Raw genomic sequence first — 15,842 nt, forward strand, 5'->3', positions numbered from 1 at the left:
CATGCTCCAAAAACGATTTCTCATAATGCAACTCAATGTATTTATTTACACCCTTGAAGGCTTGAAGTTTCACAGCCCAACTCAAATTAACTCTGATGACGATTCATGGCAAATTACCTAATGTCATGTTTAAAAAGCAGTGGAATGGTCTTTTAAAAGCCCTCGTGTTGATACAATCTGAACTGGAATATCAGCAACTCTCTTAATTTTTTGTTTCTTTTTTTGAAGCTGTCTGGGGACAATATATGAGATCACCGAATGATTGATAGCACGAAGAACAATACCAATGTGGCGAAAATCTAAAGACTTCCACTGGCTTGCAGTTTACTTTCTCTCACACGCACAGAAAACATGCAACTCACCTGGATGTGACACATAGCTATAAGAAATTAAAGTGAAAACCTGATCTGAGTGGTCCCTTTTAGCAATAGCCCCATTCAGGGTCAATGAATGAGAATATGACATCTACACAAATATGACATCTACACAAATATGGCAGATTTTGGACATCATCAAAACACCAAATGAGGGAATATCATGTGGGAGATGGTGTTCATCCCTCTAGCTCAAAGACGGGTAGAATACAATGTTAGAATATATGCATTGCCTCATATTCACGTGTATTTAGGAGAACCAGTCTTCTACTATTGGCTGCCAAATGTCCCCGTAAGGGGCACTTAGTAGTAAGTGCTGTGCTCACGGCCACAACAACAGTCGCCGTTAAGGCTAATAAACCATAAAACTTCCTTCTGTTAATGTGCGCGCTTTCAGGATCACTTCTCAGGAGAGATTGTATCCAGCACGGAACGCTCAGACGTGAAGTGTTGTTACAGTCTCAGATCGCTTCCTTTCCTCAGATGACACATGTATTACAATGCTGTGAGCTCATCTCTCTGGGCTTTCACTAAAGGCTTTTCAGAGGTGCTATACTCACTGGCAGGGAAATCTATCGCGCTGAAAGATGCGGTGCCAAAAGAGACTCGCACCTGAAAGATAACCACTGTCCCAAGGATTCACTGCTGCTTCGTCGGGATGCCAAACATCCGTCATGTTTGCCAGTAAGCCCTCAGTCGGTCTGGGAATATAGGAAATTCAAATTCTCAGGAGTTCAGAACTTTATCAGGTCTAAAGAAATAATGCTTATCTTAGCCACCAGCATTGTTTTAAAGTTGTACCACCAAAACAGCAGCTCACTAATGAATTCATGGCGTTTTACAATGTACCTTGTCACAGACCAGTGTGCATTTGAATATCAAACTCTCTGATCCTTTACAGGTTAAAAGACTTAACTCCTCTGGGAGTCCATGCCTCTGACTGGCTGACAGATAAAACGGGCACAAGACTGCAGCTGATTGGCTGTTGGCAGGGCAACCAGTTCAAAGCGCTGGACCACCGGCACCAGAACCAGGGCCTCCGAGACCGCAGAGTGATTTCCCCCAAAAGCACTCCCCTCTTCACACATCTCATTAGTCATGCACTCCGGGTTTATACACACCTACAGCACGTCCTCCCATCATCCCCCCTCCCTTTTAACTGAGGGTAAAGAGTGTCAGCGACTTCATTTTATCAGGGAGCTGGCAGCCACAGACAGGCAGGGGTACCGGGGCCCCGGCAGCAGAGGAACTGGGTGCTCTGCAGCCCCGAGCACCAGCACACTGGCCCACATCTTTCCATCTCCACAGGACTCTTTAGAAATACAAACCACCCACCACTTAATGGAGGTTCGGTTCCAAAATACAAGAGGAAAAACAACATGTCCCCTGTCCCCTGCGACAGTGACAGTTCAGAGTAGAGCTCAATGACCACATGATGAGAAAGCATGGTCAAATAAATCCATTTGCAGCCCTCATTAAAAAATAGTATGAAGCATTTACGGTTTTGTTGAGTTAAGTGTTATGATTTGTGTGTCACAGTAAGGAAAGATATGTCTTAAACTCATGGAAATCAGAGAAATACTCTCAGACTATGTCTTTCTTTTCATTATTTCTTATGATGGACATGAAAGCATCAACCTTATTTAATCTGACATACTATAGGCATGAATGTGTCCATCTTCTCACACATCTATTTGACTGCGATACATCCACAGTATTACAAGGACCTTGAGTCCTTGCGCAATGATGTACAACCACCTGTGCTCCTGTTTTGTGTTACATGACAAGTTGCGGTCATTCCTATTAGCTTCGGCTGACAGAAAACACTTAACCCGTCGGAAATTACCACAGAATTACACAGAACACCAGCAAATTCACCGTTTCTCAAGCAGACCTCCAATTACCATTTGCCCTTGAGCCAGATGTGGGCAAAGTTCGGGAGACAAGCTCAGATCAGACACTTTGGAGATTGATGCATATTGTCAGTACGCAGCATACTTACGGTTTCCCCCCCCCCCCCCCCCCGAGTCTGCTTGCCTTCTCTTTTTTTCTTCTTCTTCTTCTTTTTCTTCTTCTTCTCTCCTCCTCGGGCTACGGATTCGAAACCGTCAGCTGTGTCCCTCCATTGCGCCTTGGCGGAAACAATGAGTGATATAACGGGGCACACAGCTACAGGTTGCAGCGCACACTCAGTCGATGATGTGATCGGGCAGCGGATGACTCCCGGGGAAAATTACACTTCACTCCGCCGAGGAAAAAAAATCTCAGTAAATACCAGAAACTGGCCCGTTGCAATCCCTACAGCGCCCGCGCAAAAGTTGTCAACACGGCGCGTAATTACCGCTTTTGCGCCTCCAGAGCAGCAGCGCACATGCGGAGCCGGCAGCTGCTGGTTGGCTTTGGAGACCGGGAGCGACAACAGCCGGTCGTTGGAGAGTGCGGCTGCATGGGATTTGCAAGGCAAAACTCTATGACAAGATGCTATAGGCTACAGTCTCCTCGTCGGCTCCAGCTGAGGTGGGAGGGAGACAGCGGGGTACCGGGTGTCGTGTCCGTGATGCAATGCGGGTACCGTCGGTGCCATCGCCCGCAGTTTTCTCTTTGTGTGCAGAAATCCAGGCGCACCGGTCATTATCTGCGGAGCCGCGGCGCACATTCGTCTCAATTAACGGCGGTCGGGATTGACTGCAGAGGTAGCATGTGTTTAGTGTTCATGCTCTCTCTCTCTTTCTCTCCCCCCTCTCTCCCTTCTTGTATGTCACAAGACGCACTCTTTGGCTCTAATAGATGCATGCGTCTTAATCATGGCACACATAAACAGCTTGGCGCAAACCCTCGGGAGGAGGGCAGGGTCTCAGTCAATGTCCAGGCTGGGGTGATGGGGTTGAGCACGTGCATCTCAAATGATGATGGATGATGCATTCCCCTTATGGCTTCTCTAATCCATGTCTTTGACAGCTGTTATACCTCCTTAACACCCCCCCAAACATGGGCAATTGAATTGGAGCGTCACCACGTAGTCCAGCTGCGGCCCCCATGCATTACAACAAGACGGATGATTTGTTTGTATCCGGGCAAAGACCGCTTGATCACTTCTTCTTCATGGGCGAAGGCCATTAAATGATCCTCGAGAGGGCAATCACGTTGGCAGTGATTTCACCTTGTCCTCCCTGAAAAGACCACAAGTCTGTGAGAATACATGAAGCAGCTTAGTCAAAATGTTACATCAACAAAAGTTACAAAATAAAGAAATCTTGGCCCGATTTGGACACTTTTAAGCTTTTGTGAACCTTAATGTGAAAGCAGTCTGACCTGCTGGTACATTAACAACCTTCTACATGGGATTGTGGGTGTCTGAAATCCCCAAAAGACAATTTTCGAAGGCATTTATCTGCATTATAGACACAGCTAAATCATCACAAACAGGATACACGCGCACAAGCTATATATGGGCTGTGTATACCTCTGACACTAATTTTGTGAATCATATGAACCCAAGCTGCTACTGCTATTGGTTGGAGCAAACCCTGACAAAAAAGCAAATAGCCTCCGGCAGTAGTGACCGGATTCGATGTCAGCTGTGTAAATGGAGTCTGTCACAATAATAAATCATTAACCTTTTTAGTCAGCAAGTATGCTGTCCGCTCAACACTCCGAAAGTCAACTGTGGCCCAATGAGAAGCAAAATAGTGCAGCTAATCAATGAAATGCCATTTTGTTATGCTGCGCAGCAGGGACGTTGGAGCGCATCCTGCTCTCCGGCTAGATAACACTCGCACTTCCCACTACTGAATGAGAAAGGTGGGAAATCAAGCGGCGAGAAGACAAAAAAGGACACACAGCTCCTCTGCAGTGGACACGGGGGCATTTTCCACCTGGCACATTTCTGAATGGAACAAATGTCGATTCCTTGGGAGCGGCCGAGCAGGGCATGGCTTTAAGCAGTGAGTATTGCGCCTAAAAAGTTTGACCTGTGAGAATTGAGTGCACTTGTTATGAGCGGAACAAGCTGGTTTGTGGCGCCTCCGCTTCAGCGTGTGTTTACGTGTTCGTCCAGGACTCCTGCTGCTCTGCATGGTAGCCTCGAAGGTCTGGGATGCTGAGACCAACCCCATCGATTTTGTGTGTAATAAGGGCGCCAGGAGGGCTATGAATGTCGTGGCTGGCTTAGAGAGTGCGCTGGTGAGGATATGATTGTCACAGATACATTTTCCCAACATTTCTGCTCCTGCTGGGGGTGATGCATCTAACCCTCCTGCCTGTCTGCTGTTACCTGTAGTCTCCCATCAGTCTGTCTCTCTGTAGTCCACCCATTTGTCCGTCTTCTGTCACCTGTCTCCTCCCATGCAGAGCGGCGACTGTAATGGCTCCACAAACCTCTCCACGCCGGTTCAGCTACCATGTACTGAGCTTCATATGGGATCTTGGGGAAACAAATCAGTATGTTGGCACATGTATGAGTCCAAAAGCCTCTACCACAATGGCTTTCTTATTAGCTTACTATTGGTGGAAGTGGTTTATCTTTTTTTTGTATCACCTTCTAAAAACATTGCTTTTCTTTTTCTGTATGTGTGGGTTACCGCAGCACCAGGAGAAGAGAAGAGACATAGTTGCATCCTTGAGGCTTCTTCTCCAAGGTGTGAATGTTTTGAAGGCCCCAAGCCAGCCAGGATGTGCCGCTTCGCTGCTGCAGAGACTGAAGAAAAACATCAACAACTACCTGCTCATTCTCACACACCTTCAGCTGAGTGTACGCAGCGGGCACGGTGACAAACTGCATGCAAGCAAGCGCACAAGCACTGATTTTGGTGATTAGTTGGTCAAAAGATGTGCACATGTCGAGGCTATAGTTGCCATAAACCATCTGCAAAGTTGGGCATCAATGTAGACAAGGAAATGCTTTTAAAAAGCCGAATCTGTGAAACGTTATTGTCTAGTTTGCCTTTTGACCTGTAAACCACCAAATCAAAGCTAACCAGGCTCAGTCTGTCTTCCTCACCACTCGCACACAAACACGGCCAAGGAAAACTAATCAGTGTGTCGATGAATGTTCACACAAACTGAGTGAAAACGTGTTGATGGGCTTCTCTCTCACTGGTTTGCATTGGATTCAGAGGCATTATCAGTTTCCTGCGGTGTGGAAATATCCTGCTCTCACATACATCTGTGGCTTTCTGGAGTATCCGTGCCCCGAGAGTGATGATGTTATGTTGTGTGAGCCCCAAGCCTTCCTTCCTCAGGACGAGAAGAATATAGCGATGCATACTTTCCCAATGAGACACAGTGCAAGAGGTCCTGTGATCTTTGTTTTTACATAATATCCTAAGTTAATTTGAGGAAATTCTGCCAATAATCAGTTTTTATAAGTGTTCATATCAGTAAATAATGACATTTTGAAAATCTGCGTTGGGTGTTACGTCACCCGCCCTTTTTGGTTTAATTTCTAGTCTCTTTCTTATGTTCATGTTCTTTCTGTCTCATTTTTAAAACTGTCTTCATTGTTGTATTTTCTGTTTGGACCAGCAGGGGCCCGTGGTGAGTCCAGCACTGTCTTGTGTTCCTCGAAGCACCCAGAGTCTGAGCACAGTCCTGTTAAACTACAACAAACTGATCTCAGGCAAGCTGGAGCGGTTCATGGTTAACCTCGGTGACAGATGCATTTCTCAGTGACACAAGAAACAACTTCAGGGGACAGTTCTTCACAAACTGGGGGATGAGTTTAAAATGGGGCACCAATGCAATACAAGAGGAATGAAGACAAACCAGAGGAAAACAGTTAGTGTGTTCTGGACATTCTCCTCACCTTGTTGAGTTTATCAAATGTCTAACTTTTGAAAATGTTGCTTTTTGTACAATGTGATGTGTAGACTATTTTAGAGGAAAAGGAAAAGATACACTTCTCTGTTGGTCTTCAATAAAGTATTTTTGAATTGAATTAATTAAGAGGAACTACAGCTGGAGAAGTAGAGGGAAAGGAAAAACAGCAATGTGTCTGCAATGATGAGCATCATAGACAAATGATTGTATGACAGGAAGGCAGTTTTTTAGATCATTGTACATAAAATTAGCGAGGCTTTAAATTTAGTTGAAGGCCCCAATAGAACCAATACAAGCCTACAATCTGCCAAAAGGCAGGTATCTTTTATTTTTTATACTTAGCCTACAGGCAGCTTCTCCAAGTCTCCACTGGTCAAAGGCTACTTGTTTGGAATCAGGCTTTATTGCCAGACTTGCTTGTGGATAAAAACTCACAGCCCATGTTCAGTCCCAAAACTATTTTTCCAAATTTTTTATTTCATTCTGGTTTTCACGCAAATAGTGCTGAACAGTCGTTGCATATTAACTGAATTAAAACAAATCAAAGATACTTACTTAAGAATGAGGCAGACTGAAAAAGTGTTGCATTTCTAGTATGAATTTAGTGAGCAAATTACATTTATTTTCAATGCACTTTTAGATATTATCTCTGTTTACATATTAATGTTTTATTTGCTGTAGATGTGTATGCTTTCATGTGTAGGTATTTTTGTGAATTTCTGTAAGTCGCTGACGTTTTTTACAACATGATATATTGATGTGAATGCTGTTTATGATACAAAACATTGCAATAAACTCAGATTTCCTACTGCCACATTTATTTTATTTTATTTAATAAATTTCTTTCTTTTATTTATTTGTTTTTTTCGTTTAACGTTAGTTAGTGATTAACGTATATATATTTTTTACCACTTATTTGCTAGTGTTTTCATCAGATAACAACAAAGTAGCAGGTGTAGTAATTAGGGAGAAGCCCAACGCAAGCGACTACGTCATTTGTTTGATTAGCAAACCCTCATTAACGACAGAAGGTGATGAACCGTGCTCGGTAAGTGAGCCGTGCGAAAGCTAATGGCGGCTTCTCGACTGGCTAAACTTTGATTCGGGTGTTACAGGAGTCTCCGGAGACACAGATAAAGAACGGTTCCTTGCGATAACGAAACACGTTTGGCGTTTAATTACGCACGTGCGGTTGAAACCTTTCAGGTGACGCCACCGAGCCGTTTCACCGTTAATTAAGTTCCCACTAACTTGACCGCCATGGCAGAAAAAACTCCTCTTCTACATTACCGACTCACCAGCAGCGATAGTCCGCCTACGAACGATGAGTCCACGCACAGCGGGGCCAAGGAGGGCAGAGACGGCCGACGGTCCAGGGACACCACGGCCCGGAAGCTCGGGGTGGTGTTCGGCGTGGTCACACCTACTGTACTGGCCATGTTCAGCGTGGTTGTGTTTCTGCGGATTGGTGAGTGACGCGAGAGGGCAAACTACTTTAATCTTAAATATGAAAGTCTTTAAAAAAACTAAAACGCAAATGGACAAATCTCATAAAAAAAAAATGTCATTCCGGTTCAATTTGAATCGAGTTGGTTGTTTGGTCAATGCTAACAAGAGGGTGAAATAAACAGCTTAAACCTGTCATAAAATGACTGTTTCCCAGGACATATCATATACTGTCTAGAATCCAAAGATATTCAGTATATGATGAGTAACTTTATTAAACAGAAAAGCAGTGAACTCCCTGAACATCAGGTTTGAAGGTAACAGTGATTAGAAAATGTTCTCCTACCTCTCGCAGGATTCGTGGTGGGTCAAGCAGGGCTCTACCAGTCCATCGCCATGTTCCTAGTGGCCTACTTTATCATCACCATGACCGTGCTGTCCATCTGTGCCATCTCCACCAACGGGGCTCTAGACGCTGGAGGGGCCTACTGTATCCTTTACTGCCAGGGTCCTCGTCCTTTTTGTACCTAAAGGCCCACTACTGGTTGTTAAAACAATTCTGACATCTTCCAATATGTATGAGGAGGAAAAAAAAAGGAGAATATACTGGGGCCACTGCCGGCTGTAACGACCAAAATAAATATTCTGCTAGCCCTAACCCATCACTGCCTGCCATTATGAATGCATTTGGCTCATATTTCCTCATCGCACGCTTTGGAGCTTTATAGTGCAGATTGTCTCCTACATCACCTTTTCTTAAAAAAAAAAATCTATTTTGTGTCACTTAATTTGAGGGGTCACTACTAACTGATGATGAACGTGTGATTTGCGTTACTTGTCATTGAACTTACGCTTTGTTTAAATTACAATGCTTTTTTTATTGATATGAATTATTGGGCACATTTAGATATGAAATAATTAACTTTGTAAATTACCGAAAATATATATCATACCTAATTACCTTTGCATCCCACCAGTGGATCCCGGCCCAGTGGTTGAGAGTAGCTGTGTTACCGCTGAGAGACTTATGCTCTCGCTTAAAAGCCTCACTTGGGTGTCTGTGTGTGTGTGATTAAGCCCGACTAATGGATTGAGAACAAAATGTGTGCTCTAAATTTTGCCTCATGTTTTGCTTTATCCACCAATGGCACAGGTTCCTTCTTGGTGTAAATCTGACCCTTTGTTTATCATTAACAGCCTTTAAGGTGCGATAATGTTGTGTCCAGTCTTAGTTTACATTTATAAATCTGGAGTCTGAAATCCCTCAACTTGGATCCCCAGACATGATCAGCCGAGCCCTGGGTCCAGAGTTTGGCGGCAGCATTGGGATCATGCTTTTCTTTGCCAATGTGTGCGGCAGTGCTCTCTATGTTTTAGGTCTGGTCGAGGCTGTCATGTCTACCTTTGGCATCCCAGAGGGTAAGGGACCTTTAGTTAATTACATCTAGGCATGTGGGTGTGTTGATATATTATATATGATTCTATTTGACTGTCCCTTAGAGGGTGCTGCAGCTGTTGCAGGTCCCCATCAGGTGCTGCCCTCTGGATACTGGTGGTCTCTGCTGTATGGCACTGTGTTGCTCTTCCTGTGTTTCATTGTCTGCTTGGTGAGGATTCATCGTTTAAATTTTACTTCATTTTTCTACTGCCTGCTCATCTTTGGCTTATACAAAGAGAGGGAGTTTTGTGACTATCTTTCTGAGAAATATTCTTTGCTAAACACATAACCATTTACAATAAAAGGACTTTTGAAGTCCCAGCTGGTAGCCTGTAAATGGGGATGCACCGATGAGACTGTTTAAGTCCAGATACCGAGTGTGATACCTGGGCTTTGGATGTCGGTGGACACGGAGTACCAATCCAATACCGGTGTTTAGTTAATGAGCTCCATGCCTCACTGTGTGGAAGTGACTGGCATCATTCCTTTATGTGTAAGACAACATCAGGCTTCACTTAAACATTTCTTTCTTAACTGTAAAACAAAATGCAACACATGAATACATGGATATACATTCGTTGAGTTATTTATTATAAAAATAATACATTTTGCATCAGCAATTTAGTAACGATCTTCAAAATAATCAGGGATTACTATCCAAGTGTAAACCTTTTTAATGCAGCAGCAAATGAATTGGCCCTGTTCTCTCCAATACCCGATCTAGTTATTTGAGTCAGTGGTAGCCTGATATCTAATATTGGTATCAGCTGCACCCCCACCCGTAAAGGTGTTATTGTTCATAACATTGCACAAATTTAAAGTATTTGTTTATGAATTCAACACTTATGAAAGTTATCCTACTGCTGTTAAATGTGAAGAAGTGTAAAGTTTGTCCATACTGCAACATTAGAGGAAAGGCCATAAATCATAAGAATTGTCGTCGGAGCGAGGAAGTCTCGTCTAGATGTTTCTGTCTATTCCAACTTTCTCTGTTTAAATAACTCCTTATCTTATCTAATAAGTTGTGTAAAACATAAGTCTGTAGTTGATAAATTTAACTGGCTTCTCATTACAGGTCGGTACCCACATCTACGCAAAAGCCACCTTTATTATCGTCATCATAGTCACAGTAATTTTGGCCATCGTCTTCATCAACTTTTTCATTGTGGGGCCCTTTGTGGTGGTTCTGCCAGAAAGTTCTGGTCTCAACCGTACCAGCAGGAGCACCGCCAATTACACTGGCTTCCGCCTCCACACCTTGAAGGGCAACCTATTGCGTAAGTAAGAAAAAACAGCCTTTATGATACTAGCTCTGATTTGTTAATTCAGGACTTTGATTATTTAAGCAGAGGTTACAGAATGCACTTAACATGCTGGACATCCATGTTTGTGTTTGTGATCCCTGATATGTATGCATGAACAAGCCTCCTGTCTCTCCTTCTAGCCAATTACACAGTGGACTACACCACTGGTGCCACCATGAGTTTTGCCACAGTGTTCGCTGTCATGTTCAATGGCTGCACTGGGATCATGGCAGGCTCCAACATGTCTGGTAAGATGATGTTACAATGGTTTCAATAATTTAAGATTAAGGGCAAACAATGGGTCTTTTTTTTCAAACCATTTGTTGATTTTAGAAGGAAAGAACCCAGAGCTTTGTCCCAGTTCAGGGGCTGGAGCCAAAACGCATAGCCCATGACAGTGAGTCCTTCAGAGACCGAGCTAGCTGAGTCTCCACAAATCAAAGGGTCTGAGGAGGGAAGAAAGCTACATTTCTCAGCAGCATTTGGAGAATAACCAGTCAAGACATGTCTGCTCTAGAAATGCAGACTTTGGTCGCTCCAGCCCCTGATTTTAGAGGCGGTTCATGTGTACACATTGACAGAATTTCAATAAGGTGTTTAATAGATTTTTATTTATTTTTTTAATGTTGAAGAAATTTTGTTGTGATTTTCAGGCGACCTGAAAAACCCCAGCTATTCCATCCCAAGAGGAACGCTTGCAGCTGTTCTGACAACTTTCATCACATACAACCTGCTTAGTCTGCTGGCTGCGTGGTCCTGTGACCGGTTAGAAAACACACACACACAGTCAAACATATGCAGTAGTATTGGCACAAATAAATATCCGACCTTAATCTATAGAAACATCACCGATACTGCTATGGTGACTTTGTTATTTAATGGAGAATTTACCATTATGAATATTCTTGCTGTCTTTTTTTTCAGAGATGTAATATCTGTTTATTTGAATTAGTTTTGTTTGTACACATGTCAAGTGATTGTAAAATGTGGTTTTATCCATTATCCTTAGTCACCTCCTCCAAAAAGACTACAGTTTCCTGGGAGACATCAATATATGGCCGCCCCTAGTGACGATTGGGATTTACTCGTCCGCCATGTCTGCTGCCATGAGTAACCTGATAGGAGCCTCCAGGATCCTGTACGCCCTGTCAAAGGACTGCCTGTTTGGTGAGATTCTTGTCCTGCTGCCCAATGTTGACGATTTGTTTTGCCAATTGTCCACAACATTAGGAATTTCATATGAAAGAGTTGCACATTTTTATTTGTTTATTGGCAGAGTGAGGTTGAATCTGATGTGGCCTCTGACCGTATCGGTAGTAAAAAGGATTTAAATGGTAATTTAGCTCGATTAGGTTATTATCGGGGCTAAATAGTTGATCCAGAGTATATGAAAGAATATCCAACTCCAGCTGGTCTTCTACAAAGCTGAGTCAACATTTAATAATCAGCCATCTGTTGAAAGAGGCCTCCCATCTGAAATGTGAGAAATTGACACTTTTTTATTAATTTCATCATGTCTCGTTATCCAAGTGGAGGCATGTTAACTTCAAAGCATCGTTTGACAACAGATGGCTTGCTGTGTTGCATTTCTCTGAAGGAAAAAAAACAAAAATCCTCTCATTGTGTGTTTGGCTTGAGGACAAGTTTAGGATGAGTCAGTTGTTTATCTGATTTAGTAGCATGAGCAATAACGGAGTGACTTTTGCCTTTGGTAATGTCTACAGGTGGTGTGCTGGCTCTGGCGAGGAAAACGTCTCTGAGTGGGAACCCCTGGGCCTCGGTGCTTGCCTCTTGGCTGCTGGTACAGGTAGGCTAGTACACTGTATGCGAGGGGTGGTGACGCATCACATTAGCTAGATAGCAAGGTTTGTGACATCATTCCTACAAAGTCATGGGCATGTATAGTATAGTGTTGATCCAAACCAGTTAAGCTGTTCATCAAGGCGGTTTGTATTGGGGTACTTTTGTAGTCTAGTTATGGAGTTCTGTTGTTTGTATACATTGTTCTCGGTAACACTAAGGTAGTGTGCGCCAAAGTTTGCACAATTTCATCGCTAGAATTATTACACATTTTAATTATCAATGTTGAGCAAATTGTAGCTGCAACCTGAATGAGATCTAAGCAGCACAATAATCCAAATATTGATTAGACATGTAAGCCAAATGAATGTTCTTCATTTGTTCCACTAGGTGGTGCTGTTCGCTGGTAAATTGAACACCATTGCTAGTATTGTAACCATCTTCTTCCTGTTGGTCTATGCTGCTGTGAACCTGGCCTGTTTGGCTCTCGAATGGGCTTCTGCACCAAACTTCAGGTATGGTGCAGGGTATCGGCAGGCTTTCTGTGTTGGATTTCATTTGCACAATCGTGGTTGAAAAGTTCATCTACATTCCATGTTCTGTCATTGTCTTCATTTTTTGATTCAGGCCCTCATTCCGCTGCTTCACATGGCATACCTGTTGTCTGGGCATCGTTGGTTGCCTGGTCATGATGTTCCTGATCAATGCCATTTATGCATTTGCCAGCATTGCCTTCATGCTGCTGCTGTTGCTGCTTATCCACCACCTCGGTCCCATCAGCAACTGGGGCTACATCAGTCAGGCTCTCATCTTCCACCAGGTGTCACAAACAAGCCCTCTGTCTCACTGACGCAACAATACGATGCAAGTTTGCACAAATTGCTACATCATCACATCTTTATTCACTCAGGTGCGCAAGTACCTGTTGATGTTGGATGTGCGCAAGGACCATGTGAAGTTCTGGAGGCCCCAGCTGCTGCTGATGGTGGCAAACCCTCGCAGCTGTACAAACCTCATGACTCTCATTAATGACCTGAAGAAGAGTGGCCTTCTAGTACTGGGACATGTGAAGCTGGGTTTGCTGGGTAAGAATTGTCATTGGTCAAGCTAAAGCCAAAATTGAAGTTTTGAGAGGTGTCTTTTTAAGCGTTAGTAGCTATAGCCTTTGTTGTTAAAGTATAGCTTGAATTCACATCGGTTCCAATGAATTCTAATGTTGACACGTTTTCACAGTGAAAGGAAAACGTGTCAAAATGCACATATATACTTCTTACCTGCCAAGTATGCTTCATATCAGTCCTACTTTCACCAACATATACCCAGATACACTGCAGCCTTTTGCTTACACAGGGATTTGCTCATGTTGGTAACTTGCAACAAACACACGAAGGTTCTCTTTCCTACACATTTGACATTTTGTGTGTGTGGTTCTGTAGATGGGCTGCCCTCTGATCCTCTGCCGAGCTGTTACGACTCCTGGCTTTCTCTGGTGGACCATCTAAACATCAAGGCATTTGTCAACCTTACCCTGTCAGACTCAGTCAGACACGGAGTTCAGAACCTGCTTTTCATCACAGGCTTTGGTAAGCAAGTTTATATTGCTGCTGTATGAGGATATTGGTTTTCCATCATTGAACTGTGATTGTGCTGCTTACAAACTTTACAGTTCTTATCCGAAACGCACATTTCATACATCTGTTTGCATCTAGGCGGAATGAGGCCAAACACTCTCGTCTTGGGATTCTATGATGACTGCACCCCTCAAGATGAGCTCCAGGGTAAAATCCTCCTCTCTGCAGGGCATGGCTTGGATACAGGCTCTCCGTCCATAGACCCCCGAGAGCAATGGTCTCCCTTCTTCCCTAATGTGCGCTATCCTGAGGAACTCAAAGACCTTCCGGAAGATGAATATGTGTCGGTGATTGCTGACGCTGTAAAAATGGGGAAGAATGTGACACTGGCTCGTTACTTCAACCAGTTCAACCGCGAGGAGGTCTTGGAGTCGGGCAGAAAGATTGGGGGCCACAGAAGCACGACGGGACCATTTGTTGACGTGTGGCCTCTGAATCTGCTTCGACCAGACAGCCGCGGCTACGTCGACACATGCTCACTGTTCCTTATGCAGCTGGCCTGCGTGCTCCAAGAATCCCGTGCCTGGAGCCAGGCAAGACTCCGCCTCTTCCTGTGTGTGGAGGCTGGTTGCAGTCTGAAGGAAAAGGAGGTCGAGAATAAGCTCCGGGTGTTGCTGAACAATCTAAGGATTTCAGCTCAGGTGCAGATGGTGGCATGGGACCAGGTGGTGGCGCTGCACTGGCAGAGACGAGGAGGAGAGAGCTGGAATCTGGTGGAGTCTGCGCAGAATGATGAGAGGAGGGAGAGACGAGAGGAAGCGGAGCAGGAAGATGCTATCCAAATGTTCCCCAACAATGATGCTCTGCTGACGGATGAGTATATCTGCGCTGTCAACCATCTGATTCGCACACACGGTGCCCCTCAGCCTGCTGTGCGCTTCCTGTATTTGCCCCGCCCACCAGCAGACACCAGCCGTTATCGGGCTTACTTGCACCAGGTGGACGTGTTGAGTCGAGACCTGGGCCCAACATTGCTCGTTCACGGCGTCACTCCTGTGGTCACTACTGACCTCTAACATTTGACTCTGAATCCATCAACAACCCTGATCTGGTATGGTTGGTCTATGGGATTGTGCCACTTGTAATACATTTTCTGACCTGTAATTTAAACTGACAACTACAACATAAGACCTGACCGAACCAGTTTTATACTTGAGTCATCCCCACACTGTGCATTTATACAGTTTGTCTCCCTTATGTTATAAAGACCTTTAGGGGAAATGGATTTGATGACCTCAAGTTTACTTCAGTTGGATATTGAAAATGACGAGTTGTTTTAAGCTGTTTAGTCATCACTTGGAGGCGGGGCCACAGTGGTATACAAATGTAGGATTTGCACATTGTTGGGTGAAAAGAGGAAAAGTCCTTGCAGCTCACTTGTAGTTAAAATCACAGTTTGTATTTTGCCACACGGGGAACGCACTTGAACGTTTTTGTACATGTAAATCGAAAAATGAATTAAATTATCTTACATCACATTTATTTCCTACAACTTATTTATAAATGAGAAGAGATTTACTGCAAATTAATAACGATCGGTTAGTAGTACGTATTGTCTAATTTAGTCTATTTCGAACACCGCTGAGGTACAGAGTCCTGGCTGTTGAATGCCTGCAGAGGGCGATGTATGCCCAGTGTCTTGGCAGTGTTGATGTGCTGTACAAAGTCTGCCTCTACTAGGCTGTTGGTGTACTGCAGTAATGGTGTCAATGCCAGATTATAAATATGAATCTGTACTTTAAACATGTAAGTTAATCAGATGTTTGACATGTTTTCTGCATCTCAAACTAGCACCCTAACCATCAGACTCCGACCAGTACTGGTTAACCTGTTGCTGACGGGCTCTCATGCTGGACCTAATAAAATATTTTTTGCCAGAATTAAAACATGTTTGGAAGATGGTTAGAGGCAATTGTTTCACATGAGTTTGTGTTGTAAATGGGGCTAAATTAATTAAAAGAACAATATCCGGGATGTTTAGCTGCTTGTTACCGCCCCAAAGTCACCCCTTAATTATTCCACCTCCCAGTTC

General features: G+C 43.8%; 2 protein-coding genes across 2 annotated transcripts; both read left to right on the forward strand.

Annotated features, from left to right (window-relative positions):
• Window positions 1–1,032: 1,032 nt before the first annotated feature.
• thpo (thrombopoietin) lies at window positions 1,033–6,044 on the forward strand. The gene is given in 9 exon segments (XM_076097362.1): window positions 1,033–1,058; window positions 1,276–1,426; window positions 4,172–4,201; window positions 4,203–4,235; window positions 4,237–4,318; window positions 4,432–4,556; window positions 4,725–4,814; window positions 4,960–5,124; window positions 5,898–6,044. Coding segments are annotated over 9 exon segments (849 nt in total).
• A 1,407-nt stretch (window positions 6,045–7,451) lies between these two features.
• LOC142956594 (solute carrier family 12 member 9-like) lies at window positions 7,452–14,826 on the forward strand. Its single transcript, XM_076098252.1, has 14 exons — window positions 7,452–7,659; window positions 7,993–8,127; window positions 8,919–9,056; window positions 9,138–9,244; window positions 10,151–10,352; window positions 10,520–10,627; window positions 11,033–11,144; window positions 11,389–11,546; window positions 12,104–12,186; window positions 12,570–12,694; window positions 12,807–12,999; window positions 13,090–13,264; window positions 13,616–13,762; window positions 13,889–14,826. Exons 1-14 carry the CDS (start codon window positions 7,452–7,454, stop codon window positions 14,824–14,826), a joined length of 2,829 nt encoding a protein of 942 aa, XP_075954367.1.
• Window positions 14,827–15,842: the final 1,016 nt, after the last annotated feature.

The sequence above is a fragment of the Anarhichas minor genome, unplaced genomic scaffold (genome assembly GCF_050575085.1).
Source record: "Anarhichas minor isolate MPS153535 unplaced genomic scaffold, ASM5057508v1 ptg000024l, whole genome shotgun sequence".
NCBI classification, from domain to species: Eukaryota; Metazoa; Chordata; class Actinopteri; order Perciformes; family Anarhichadidae; genus Anarhichas; species Anarhichas minor.

Bases quoted from the DNA above. Each gene is read 5' to 3' on its own strand.
- LOC142956594 (XM_076098252.1), top strand. From the start codon at position 7,452: ATGGCAGAAAAAACTCCTCTTCTACATTACCGACTCACCAGCAGCGAT. The intron at 12,695-12,806 runs GTATGGTGCAGG...TTTTTGATTCAG, and splicing joins GCTTCTGCACCAAACTTCAG to GCCCTCATTCCGCTGCTTCA. The intron at 13,265-13,615 runs GTAAGAATTGTC...GTGGTTCTGTAG, and splicing joins TGTGAAGCTGGGTTTGCTGG to ATGGGCTGCCCTCTGATCCT.